Source organism: Ursus maritimus, unplaced genomic scaffold (genome assembly GCF_017311325.1).
Source record: "Ursus maritimus isolate PB19 unplaced genomic scaffold, ASM1731132v1 scaffold_2, whole genome shotgun sequence".
In the NCBI taxonomy this organism is placed as follows: domain Eukaryota; kingdom Metazoa; phylum Chordata; class Mammalia; order Carnivora; family Ursidae; genus Ursus; species Ursus maritimus.
Genome location: NW_024424452.1, coordinates 20,443,524 through 20,455,253, shown reverse-complemented (window position 1 = coordinate 20,455,253; position 11,730 = coordinate 20,443,524). Strand labels below are relative to the sequence as shown.

The window sequence follows — 11,730 nt, the reverse complement described above, 5'->3', positions numbered from 1 at the left end:
GAAAAAAACAAAAAACAACAACAACAACAAAAACGCGTTTTGAGAGGACGGAAGGAAGAGCCACATATACACACGAACACATGTATCTAATTGTATCTACATGTAAGTATATTGCTGTATTTGCCTGTAGGTATGTATGAATCTCCCACAGACACTTAGGTAGATATTTTTACTTTACTACACGTATGTATCGTATTGTATCTATATGTTCCCTACCATGGGACCGAGTTTGGAACCCGCTTTTTCACTTACTCTATTATAACCACTTTCCCCCACGCCGTTACTTTTCCTCCCCATCATTTTTGCAGTACCCTAACGCCCGCCAGTAGTTCAGTTTTTAAAGCCATCTCAGTGTTGGACATTTTGGCCGTTTACAATTTTTCACCGTTATCGTTGCCGCAACTTAACATGTTGACGGTGAAATATTTGTAGATATCCAGGATTGTTTTCGGAACAGAAATTCATGCCAGTGGAATTGCTGAGTCAAACGGTCTGCAAAATTCGGTGGATAAAAATCGCTTTTAAGCCTCATAGTCCGCCTCAGGTATGCATTCTTTACCTGAGGAGGAAGCAGAGGAGCAGCGAGGTTAAATAACTGGCCCAAGGTCAAAAATAATTACAAGTGGCGGATTTCAAAAGCCGCGCGGGCTCATCTTGCTGCGGCAGGGGTAGAATTTGCGGCTTAGCCTTTCCCTCCACCCCCCCCACCCCACCCCCGCCTTGGTGTGTTTCGGTGGGGGAGGGGCCGGGCGGCAGGGAAGGAAACTTGTGTCGCAGCAAAGAAGGAGGAGGAGGAGGGGCGGGACTCCAATCGGATCGCAGCCGGCCGCGGCGACAGAGGCTGGGCCCGGGGCTCGGCGGGCCCCCCAGCCGCTGTGCGGGGCGCCTCTGAGGCGGTGACCCCCGCCTTCTCAGGGAGGTCCGGCCGCTGGCCGCGAGCCGCACCCGGGTGGTTGCCAAGGGCCTGCCCCGGCTGCGGGGTTAGTTGCTAGGGCCTCCATCTTGAGGCCGGTGGCCCCGGCGCCCCCGGAAGGGGTTGCCGAACAGGGCATTCACTTCCGGTCTGGGGCCTGCGGCGGCGGCGGTGGCGGCGGCGGCGGCGGCGGCAGCGGGTCGGTGTAGAAAATGGCGCTGGTGCAGCGGCTCGGGCCTCTCCCCGCGGCGCTGCGGAGGGCTTGAGGCTCGCGAGCCTCACTCGCCGCGCCCCACTTGCTCGTGCACTTTACACACATGAGGTGAGTGGGGCGGGGGCCTCCCTCAGGGCGGGAGGAGCCTGGGGCGCTGCCGCAGGGCCCGCTGCTGCGGGCGGCGGCAGCGGCGGCGGCGGCGGGCGTCCCCGAGACCTCGGGCCCCGGCGGGGGGGTGCGGGGGCGCCGCTGCGGAGGCCGGGCTGGAGGCCCGGAGGGGACGCGCTGCGCCGCTGGGGCCGGGCCGGGGGCTGTGGCTCGCCCGCGCAGCCTGCCCGCAGTCCGGGCTGCAGCCCCGCAGCTTTGTGAGCACCCCCGGGCTCCCCTCCCCTCCCCCATCCGCCCCGGCGCGAGCCTCTGCCGCAGCAGCTCCGTTTTCACGCGCATCTCTCTCTCTCTTTTCTTTTCTCTTGCAGAGAATTGGAAGCTAAAGCTACCAAAGACGTAGAAAGGAATCTTAGCAGGTAAGATGGGCGAGCTTCCGTCTGTCGCCCCATTAATCGTGTATTTCCACTCTGGTTCGCCCTTTCTGGGTTTAGAAGTTCCCCCGTGTCATTTTCTTTTCGCACGCAGGGAATAGACATTCGGGAAAGGAGGCCAGAGGGAATACTGGATGGAGGGATTGCGGGGAGATGCGTAATTACGCGTGTGTTCTTTTCTTTGGGGAAAGAAAAAACAGTGAAAAGCAATTCTTGTAAACTTAGTTAAAGCATTCTCACCCTTTTAGAATTTAATTAGGGGACTTGTGCATTAATTACTATTGTAAATGGTTGCAGGCATTGTGTGACTCATGATTGAGGCGGCCCTTATGGCGGGCTGTCAAACTGTTTTGGCTTCCCCGTTATTACTTTGTAACTCAAATTGTTGCCTTTATAAGAAGATACTATGTTCGCATTTTTTTCTCCCAACACATTGTAGTCAGGCAGATTCTGTTGCACTGGAAACAGTTTTGCCCTTGAACTTTACCGAGCATAAACTGCGTTTTGTTTTCTTTTGAAACTACATTGGTGTCTATGTTCGGTGTGTGCTCTTTTTATCAACTGGTAAAATAATTAAAAATCTGTTCCCCATAAGTGGTTATCGTTTCTACTGGGCCTGAGTGTTTTTGCCCTGGTAACTTAAATCATCACCACAAAGGGAGTTTTTTGGTTTTTAAACGTTGCCTTTATGGAAACGTTTAGCTTTAGTGAGCTGTAATTGCTTAAAGCATCAGAGCATTGCACTGTATTTAACTCTTTTTCAAATTCATTTTCTTACGGTCTTCCTTTGTTGGCCGTTTTCTTTTGAATCATATGGGGAGACTCAGAGAAACTTCTAGATGAACCTTATCAGTGAGCAGCTTTCTTTTTCACTTGGACAGGATAAAATAAAATCTCTCCTATCTCAGGTCTTAATGTAGTTTGTCCTTGACGATTGTAAGTTTTAGGTTTATGGTGAGGTTAATATCACTCCGTTCAAATCATGTGAATATTTTTTCACCGTATAAAATCATCCCAAATTGCCAGTCTTTTGAGGTTTATAGATATTAATCTGTTAAGGTGATAGTTAAAAAATCTTTTCAGTGGGTGAAGGTTGGGCATCATTGGCTTATCAAATAAGAAATTTTCTTATAATTATCATTTCTTACAATTATGGGGACTGGTTCAAGGAAATTAAGCCTGACATCACTGATTAAACAACTGTTCTTTGGACATTTAATAAGTTTTGTTGGCAAAAGCTTTTTAAAAATGTTAAGATACAAGACCATTAAAGAAAACAGGTTGAATTTTCAGCGGCAGAAAGGAGGTTGGAGTCTATTTCTCCCCCCATTTTTGCTTTGTCAGGTGACTATATCAGTATAATTTCTGTGGAGGTTTTCTGGGGCTTAATTAAAAATTGCCTCTACCACAGGTATAATTTTCATATGCTGTTATAGTGGGAGAGAACTTAGAGTGTCTATATCGGTTATGTATCAGAGTTTGAATCCCAGCGCTGCCACTTAGTATGACCTTGACTCTTGGCAAATCACTTAGCCTCTTTGTATGTAACCTATAAAATGAGAGGTTTGGGCCAGTCAGTTCCCAAGGTGTGTGAGGCCCCTTGGGTTGTGTTAAAAAGGAGTTAAGTGTCGTCCCTGGCCACAGAGAGAACGTACAGTCTGGTAGGAAGATTGTCATGTGTACATAAATAACTAATACAAGGTAGATGGTGTAGAGGTTAAATTACCATCTCATTCCATACTTGAGGCTGCTTCTGCAGTTGGTAATCAGGCATAAAAAGGAAGAACAATTATTAAGGAGGTTACAGGGCAGTGTATCAGGACTGTGAGAGAGTAGCATTGCCTAAAGGTTAAAAGGTTCCAAGGAGGGAGACATGTGATTAGGTGGGCAGATGCTTTCCTTCAACTCCGTCTCTAGCTCTGTGCTTCCTTTTTCCCAAATAAGGAGAGTGTGTATGTCTTGAAGCATTTATGCTTTCCTCAGGAAATCAAGGCGTTATTCTGTATTCCTTTAGCAAACATTTCTTGAGCATCTTCTATGTTCCAAATGCAAGGCTAGGCTCTTGGGAGGGGAAGAACAGAAGTAGCTAAGTGTACTGAATGCTTACTGTCTGCCTGGCACATTCTTCGGAAGACTTTGCATGGACTCCTCCGATCTCTGGATCACTGTGTGAGGTAGGTACTATTATTCCTGTTTTACAAATGAAGACTTTGAGGCACAAAGAGGTTAAGTAACTTTCAGGAGTCCACATCACTGGTATTGGAGGAGCTGTCAGGCTTCGGATCATATTGTATCGTCTCTTACTAGAGGCATGGTTCTTCATCTTGAAAAATTTGAAAATATCTTTGAGGAGGCAGAACCCACAGGTACATTTGATACTTCTAGATCAGAGTTTCTTAACCTGGGCTCTGTTGACATTTTGGACCAGCTAATTGGATCGTGAGGTCTGCCCTGTGCCTTGTGGGATGGTCAGCAGCATCTGCCTGTAGCACTCCCCGCCCAGTCGTGACATTCAGAAATGTCTTCAGATATTGCCAAATGTTCTCTGGGGGATAAAATCACTCCCAGTTGAGAACCGTCATTCTAGATCTTCATATTCCCAGAATATAACCAAATGTATGAACTTCTAATGTCAAATATTTAAATGTTAAATTAATTTTTACATGTTTTAATACCATGGAAATCCACATCCTATTGCGTGGGCCCCTAGTTTGAACCCTCTAGTTTCTGAATGTCAGAGTTGTGTTGCCATTCTCCTTTCCCTCTGCTGAGTGGCAAATCCTCAAGACAGTGTGCCAGGTAGCCAGTGCCAGTTAAACTTGGCACAAGAGAAATTTAGTTTACTACCTGGGGTAAGCATTATTTCTTAATTCACTGTTGGCCATTAAAATTGTCACTTTATGTCAGTATCATGGGCATTCAAAAGAGGGAACTGTGATATCTAGATGGGGGTGGTCACCACTGGAACTGAACTTTAATTTTTTCAAAAAAGATTTTATTTATTTGAGACAGAGAGAGAGAGAGTGCACAAGCGTGGGGGGAGCAGAAGGAGAGGGAGAAGCAGACTCCCCGCTGAGCAGGGTGCCTGATGTGGGACTCGATCCCAGGACCCCGAGATCATGACCTGAGCCAAAGGCAGACGCTTAACTGATTCATCCACCCAGGCACCCCTAGAACTGAACTTTAAAGGATGAAATCAATTTTGAAAGGCAGAGAAAAGGGCAGTGTAAGAAGAATAGAATTAATGGCACAAAAGTCAGGAAGTACAGGGAATTTTGAAATAGCAATGGGCAGTTTGGTTGGATTGGCACAGAAGAGCAGGGGCAGACGCTGAGGTTCTTTTTTTTTTTTTTTTAAGATTTTATTTATTTATTCAACAGAGATAGAGACAGCCAGTGAGAGAGGGAACACAAGCAGAGGGAGTGGGAGAGGAAGAAGCAGGCTCATAGCAGAGGAGCCTGATGTGGGGCTCGATCCCATAATGCCAGGATCACGCCCTGAGCCGAAGGCAGACGCTTAACCACTGTGCCACCCAGGCGCCCCAGACGCTGAGGTTCTTGAATATTAGGTGGAGGATTTCTGGCATAGATCTTTTCGGTAGTATGGAGCTATTACGTGCTCTTGGGTAGGGTAGTGTGATATGCTAGAGTAAGGCAGGTGTTGATGAAGACCTGAATTACAGTGGTGGGGGAAAAGAGCTGAGAGTGGGAGATACTGAGGAAGTGAAATCTGGGATTTGGCAGCTAACTAAGCTGGGATTAGTTGTGAGAGGGGTCTAAACACCATCTTGGGTGAATGCGAGATTGACCCAGCCTCTGAACTGAAGAGGGGGCAGAACAGAAATAGGAGTTTGGTGAGAGAAGATGGTAAGTGACATTTTCTAGTTGTAAAAAAATCTAAGGCAACTGATCTAATTTTAAAAAATATTTTGGAGGCCAAAGCCATAGAATCATTCAGTATTTAGAGCTGGACCATGACATCAGGGAGACCGGCCAGTATTCTGATCTCTTCCATTTTACAAATGAGAAAGCTATGGTTAAGACATCCAGTAACTCAGTCAAGGTTATATTCTCTCAAGTGACAGAGCTGGGATTCCAACAGGCCTTTTGACTCTAATACTGAGGTCTCGCAAATGTACAATATTTTATTTTATATTGCACAAGAGAAAAATAACTTTGATTTCTTCTTTCTTTCTGAAAATGTTAGAACGCTTATCTTAATGTATTTTGTGCCCATTCTGGTAATTAATTTATTACTATAACATAGGGTATATTGTCTAACGTAAAAGTTACACACTTCATGTTAGCTGATTCTTTTTCCCCCAAACCAACTATTAAACACTTACATCATTTAAGAAAAATTATTAAAGATGCTGTAATGTCATATAATGTAGCATTTAAACTGGGACATGGTTATCTGAGGCCCTTTTGCCTGGGACAGGTGCTAAATAAGAGAAGACTAGGGACAGCAGGAATAAACCAGAGCGTTAGGTTTTGCTAGGTACGGTGGGCCCTACACCTGCAATTCATCAACGTATATCTGAAAAAAAAGTTATCTTCCAGTTTGTTAAGCTTCTCTGTTGCCTTCCTGTGGTACGGTTTGTAGGCCAACAAATTCATATTGGTAGGTTTCTTTCTAGCCTAATTTGGCAGCTATGTGGTAAGTCAATTGATAGAATAAATGAATCACAAACTGTAAGCTTAATTTAAAAATGCGTAACAACCCTCTGTGGAAAATTTAAATATGAACATCATTAAAAAGTCTGAATGCCACTCTGTAACCTCTTGTGCTTTTGGCATCTGAAGTCTGCAAGTATAAATTTAAGTCCCTTACAGTTCTGTTTTCTGACAACCTCAGAAGTATTGCCCGTGATTGGAGAGACTAAAATAGAACGTGCTGTATGTTTTCTGCTCAGACTGACTATGACAGTCTCTCACTCAAAGTCAAGAAAATGTCCTCCCATTTAAAATTTTTAAAAAATAATTCTAACCTTCGGCAAAATAGCAAGAATAAGGCGGTGAACACCTGTATCTCTCCCCAGGTTTGCCGAATATTAGTATTTTGCCATATCGTTTTATCATGCCAGTTCATCCCTAAGTAAAGCCAACACGCATCTCCTGAGAACAAGGGTATTCTGTATAACAATCACATTATCACGCACGGGTAAGTTTAACTTTGTCACAATGCCTTTCTTTCAATATTCAAATTTTCCCAACCATCCCAGTAATGTCTTTTTAAATATGTTGGTTTTTTTCTCCCTTCACTCCCTAACCCGGGGTTGCTTTTAGTTGTCTATAATTTNNNCCTACATCAGGAGCAGCCCCTTGCCCTTTTTTTCCCCTTTCATGGCATTGACATTTTGGAATAGTCCAGACTAGTAGTTACAGGCTTCAGTTTGGATTTTTCTGATGGTTTCTGTAGGATTAGAGTCAGTGAAACCTTTTTGGCAGGAATAGTGCATAGGTGATGTACTCTCAGGACATCACATTGGGCTCCTTCTCCCACCATTTTTGAGCAAATTAGCTGAAAGTGGACCCAGTACTTTTACTTTCGTGCTCGCTCTGTCTCTTTCATTTTTGGACGTGCCAACAATTAGGTCAAACTGAGATATAATTTTAAATAGTTGAGGTTGCAGTAATTACAAGTCTTCATGTTTAAACTGATCTCTTGTAACGATTGCACTTTTTGAAGGGTCATTCTGAAAGTAGCTTCCTAATTGTTAGACATAAAAGTTGCTTGTTTTCAACTTTCACCACTGATAAACTGATAACCTGGGTAAGAAAATGAAACATAGGGCTTGGGCTTGTGATCTGCCTCCTGAAAAAGGATGCCAGCAGAATGGAGATTCTCTTCTCATGGTGGATTCCACACAGGGATGCGGATGGTGTGAAGTAGTTTGAAAAATTGAATGTGTGCTTTAAAAAAAAAGATGGTCCTTAGCATTTATCAGGTTTCAAAGGGTCGTGGCTCCCCGAAGAGTAAGCAACAATGTGTTACAGGGAGGATATCAGGAGCTGAATAGCGGCAACAAAAAGGGGGATTTTAAGATTTGAAGAGAGAAAGTAACGTTCGATAAAGGCGTAGTTTCTCTCTTAAAAAAAAAAAAGACCCATGGAAATAAATATAGTTTAAATTTCCTATGAAGGTGGTCTTATTTTAAAGTTGATTTGCATACTCTGGGTGTGTGAGTTGGCTATGAAGCAGAAATCCTAGCCTTTCTACTCTTCTAACTAGGGAAGAGCATTTTGAATCTGCAGCAGTATGTTGGACGCCGATGACTCAGCTGACTTCCCGCTTCAGATGGAATGTTCACAACAGATTGAAACCCGGTTAAGGAATTTTATACTTTGAACCCTACAAGATATTTTCTGCAAACAGCGATTGATTGGATTTGGTATAATAACCAACAAGATTAAACCGAGTCACTTGTTTTGCTGTTCTTACTAGGGGTTTTGAGTCAGCTAGCATTTACTGAGCAGCTTGCTGCAGTGATAATTGAATATTTTTATAATTTTGACATCTGTGTTTTGTTGACTTTGGTCTTTTCTCATTCTTTTGAAGTATCCCTCTAAAACACAAGGAACTAGTACTATGTGGTGCTCAGATACACACTGCTTTTATATGTGTTTTTAAGCATTACTTCACTGTCTGTAATTGACCATACAAAGGATGCCAGAGAGAAAGGTTTTGCTTAGTATTCTGCTTGTGAAGCTTTAGGTGATACGAGACATCTGCGTGTGTGAGATTCTTGCCATGTAAAGATAGGAAGAGGCATCAAGTGCATCCTCTACACTGCTGCAACTTTTTTTTTCTTTTTAAGGTTTTATTTATTTGAGAGAGAGAGCATGAGAGATAGAGCATGAGCAGGGGGAGAGGGAGAGGGAGAAGCAGACTCCCCACTGAGCAGGGAGCCTGATGCGGGACTCAGTCCCAGGACCCTGGGATCATGACCTGAGCCGAAGGCAGACGCTTAACCCACTGAGCCACCCAGGCGCCCCTACACTGATACAACTTAATCAACCTCAAGCCACAGTTCTGAGCTTATCCCTTGCTATTTCTTTGAAACCTTGGCTAGCTCCCCAGTGACTGGAATTTAAGCCCAAACTCTTGCTGTGCTCAGCTTATCTATCTCTTTAGTTTGTCCCTTCTACTCTTGCCCTATCCTCAACTTTTCCTCTGAATGTTTCCCTCAGTTTCTCCCTCATTTATTTATTTATTTTTTTAAGTACACTGCATACCTAGCATGGAGCCCAACACAGGGCTTGAACTCCCAACCCTGAGATCAAGACCTGAGCTGAGATCAAGAGTCTTATGCTCAACTGACTGAGCCACCTGGGTGCCCCCATCTCCCTCAATTTTCTTTTAAGATTTTATTTATTTATTTGAGAGTGAGAGAAAGCAAGCAGTTGAAGGGGGAGAGGCAGAGGGAGAGAGAAAGGGAGAAGCAGACTCTCTGCTGGGCAGGGAGTCCGATGAAGGGCTCGATCCTAGGCTCCTGGGATCATGATCTGAGCTGAAGGCAGTCACTTACCCTACTGAGCCACCCAGGCATCCCTCCCTTAACTTATTTTATTTTTTTAAGATTTTACTTATTTGTCAGAGGGAAAGGGAGAAAGTGAGAGCACCCAAGCAAGGGGAGTGGCAGAGAGAGAGGGAGAAGCAGGCTCCCCACTGAGCAGAGAGCCCAATGTGGAACTTGATCCCAGCACCCTGGGATCACAACCTGAGCCGAAGGCAGACACCCAACCAACTGAGCCACCCAGGTGTCCCTCCCTCAACTTTTTAATAGCAGCTTTATTGAGATGAAATTCACAAACCATAAAATCCAGCCTTTTAAAGTGGCTTTTAGTGTATTCAGAGTTGTGCAATCATCACCCCTACCCGGAACCCCTGGCAGCCACCATTCTACACTGTCTCTATGAATTGGCCCCTTCTGGACATTTCATATAAATGCGATCATACAGCATGTCTTGTCTGTTTTACTTAGTATATTTTCAAGGCTCATTCATGTTGTAGCACGCATCAGTACATGTTTTTATGGTTGAAAAATATTCCACTTTATATCTATACCACATTTTTTAAAAAAAGATTTTATTTGAGAGAGAGGAAGAGAGCACAAGCATGGGGGAGTGGCAAAGCAAGAGGGAGAAGCAGGCTCCCTGCTGAGCAGGGAGCCTGATGCGGAACTGGATCCCAGTCTGGGATCACGACCTGAGCTGAAGGTAGATGCTTAACCGACTGAGCCACCCAGGCACACCATACCATGTTTTTTTTTTAAAGTTTTTCTTCGTTTATTTAAGTAATCTCTATACCCAGTGTGGGACTTGAACTCAGACCCCGAGATCAAGAGCTCCATGCTTCTCTGATGGAGCCAGCCAGGCACCCTGATATATCACATTTTCTTTATCTGTTCATCAGTTAATGGGCATTACTAGGGTTTTCACTTTAGGGCTGTCATGAAAAACGATGTGAATATTCCTGGATGAGGGACCATAATGTTTTCAATTCTCTTAGGTACATACCTAGAAGCCGAATTGCTGGAACATATGGTAATTCTGTGTTTAACTTTGTGAGAAACTGCCAGACTGTTTTCAAAGTATCTAAGCCATTTTACTCTCCCACCAGTGATGTACGAGGGCTCCTGTTTCTCTCCACCAACACTTGTTACTATTCCTTTTTATTATCGTCATCTTGGTGTGAAGTGGTATCTCATTGTGGTTTTGATTTGCATTTCCCCAATAACTAATGATGTGAGCATCTTTTTGCATGCTTTTGGCCATTTGTGTGTCTGATTTAGGGAAATGTCTATTCAGATCCTGTGTCTGTTTTAAAATTTGGTCATTTTTCTGTCGCTGAGTTATAAGGATTCTTTTTTTTTTTTTTTTTTTTTTTTTTTTTTTCAGATTTTATTTTTAAGTAAACTCAAGGGGCACCTGGGTGGCTTAGTCGGTTTAGCATCTGCATTTGGCTCAGGTCATGATCTTGGGGTCCTGGGATTGAGCCCCATGTTGGGCTCCCTGCTCAGCGAGGAGCCTGCTTGCCCTCTCCCAGTGACCCCCCCATCATGCTCTCTTGAGTGAATTAATGAATGAATTAATTAAATGAATTAAATGAGTTTTAAAAATCTTTAATCTCTACACCCAACATGGGACTTGAATTTACAACCCTGAGGATCAAGCAAGATCAAGAGTCTCATGCCCTACAAACTAGCCAACCAATGCCCTATAAGGTTTCTTTATATATTCTAGATACAAGTCCTTTATTAGATACACAATTTACAAATATTTTCTCCCATTCTATGGGTTCCCTTTTTTCTTGATGTTGTCCCTTGAAGCACAAAAGTTTAAAATTTTGGTATGTCCAGTGTACCATCTTAACCAATTCTGAGTGTGCATTTCAGTGACCTTAACTACATTTTCACAGTGTTGTGCAACTGTCACCACCATCCATCTCCACAACCCTTCTCATCTTGCAAAATTGAAACTCTGTACCTATTAAACAATAGCTCCCCATTTTTTCATCCCCTCAGCTCCTGACAACTACTATACTGCTTTCTGTCTCTGTGAATTTGACTGTTCTAGGTGCTTCATATGAGTGGAATCATATAAATATTTGTTCTTTTGTGACTAGCTTATTTCCCTTAGCATAATGTCCTCAAGATTCATTCATGTTTTAGCACATCAGACAATTGATTTTTTTTTTTAAGAGAGAGTGTGTGCACGCTCTCATACGTGCTGAGAAGTGGGGTGGCAGAAGGGGGGGATGGCAGAGGGAGAGAGAGAATCCTAAGCAGACTCCATGCCCAGCAGGGAGCCTGATGTGGGGCTTGATCTCACGACCCTGAGATCATGACCTGGGGTGAAATCAAGAGTTGGACCCCTAACCGACTGAGCCACCCAGGTGCCCCACTCAATCGATTATTGTATGTTGATCCTGTATCCTGCAGCTGTGCCAAACTTGTTTATTATTTCTGGTAGTCAGTGTGTGTGTGCATTCTTTAGGACTCTCTCTTTATAACATTGTATCATCAGTGAATAGAGATGGTTTTATAACTTCCTTTCTGA

General features: G+C 43.8%; 1 protein-coding gene across 1 annotated transcript in view; it reads left to right on the top strand.

The window, feature by feature from the left end:
* The first annotated feature begins 761 nt into the window (after window positions 1-761).
* The window catches only part of TNRC6A (trinucleotide repeat containing adaptor 6A), a 101,702-nt gene continuing 90,733 nt past the window's right edge, over window positions 762-11,730 (top strand). Inside the window, exons 1-2 of the mRNA XM_040635208.1 lie at window positions 762-1,235; window positions 1,604-1,651. Of these exons, the coding sequence (XP_040491142.1) occupies window positions 1,231-1,235; window positions 1,604-1,651 (53 nt within the window). The 5' untranslated portion in view covers window positions 762-1,230. The remainder of the gene's footprint in view (window positions 1,236-1,603; window positions 1,652-11,730) is intronic.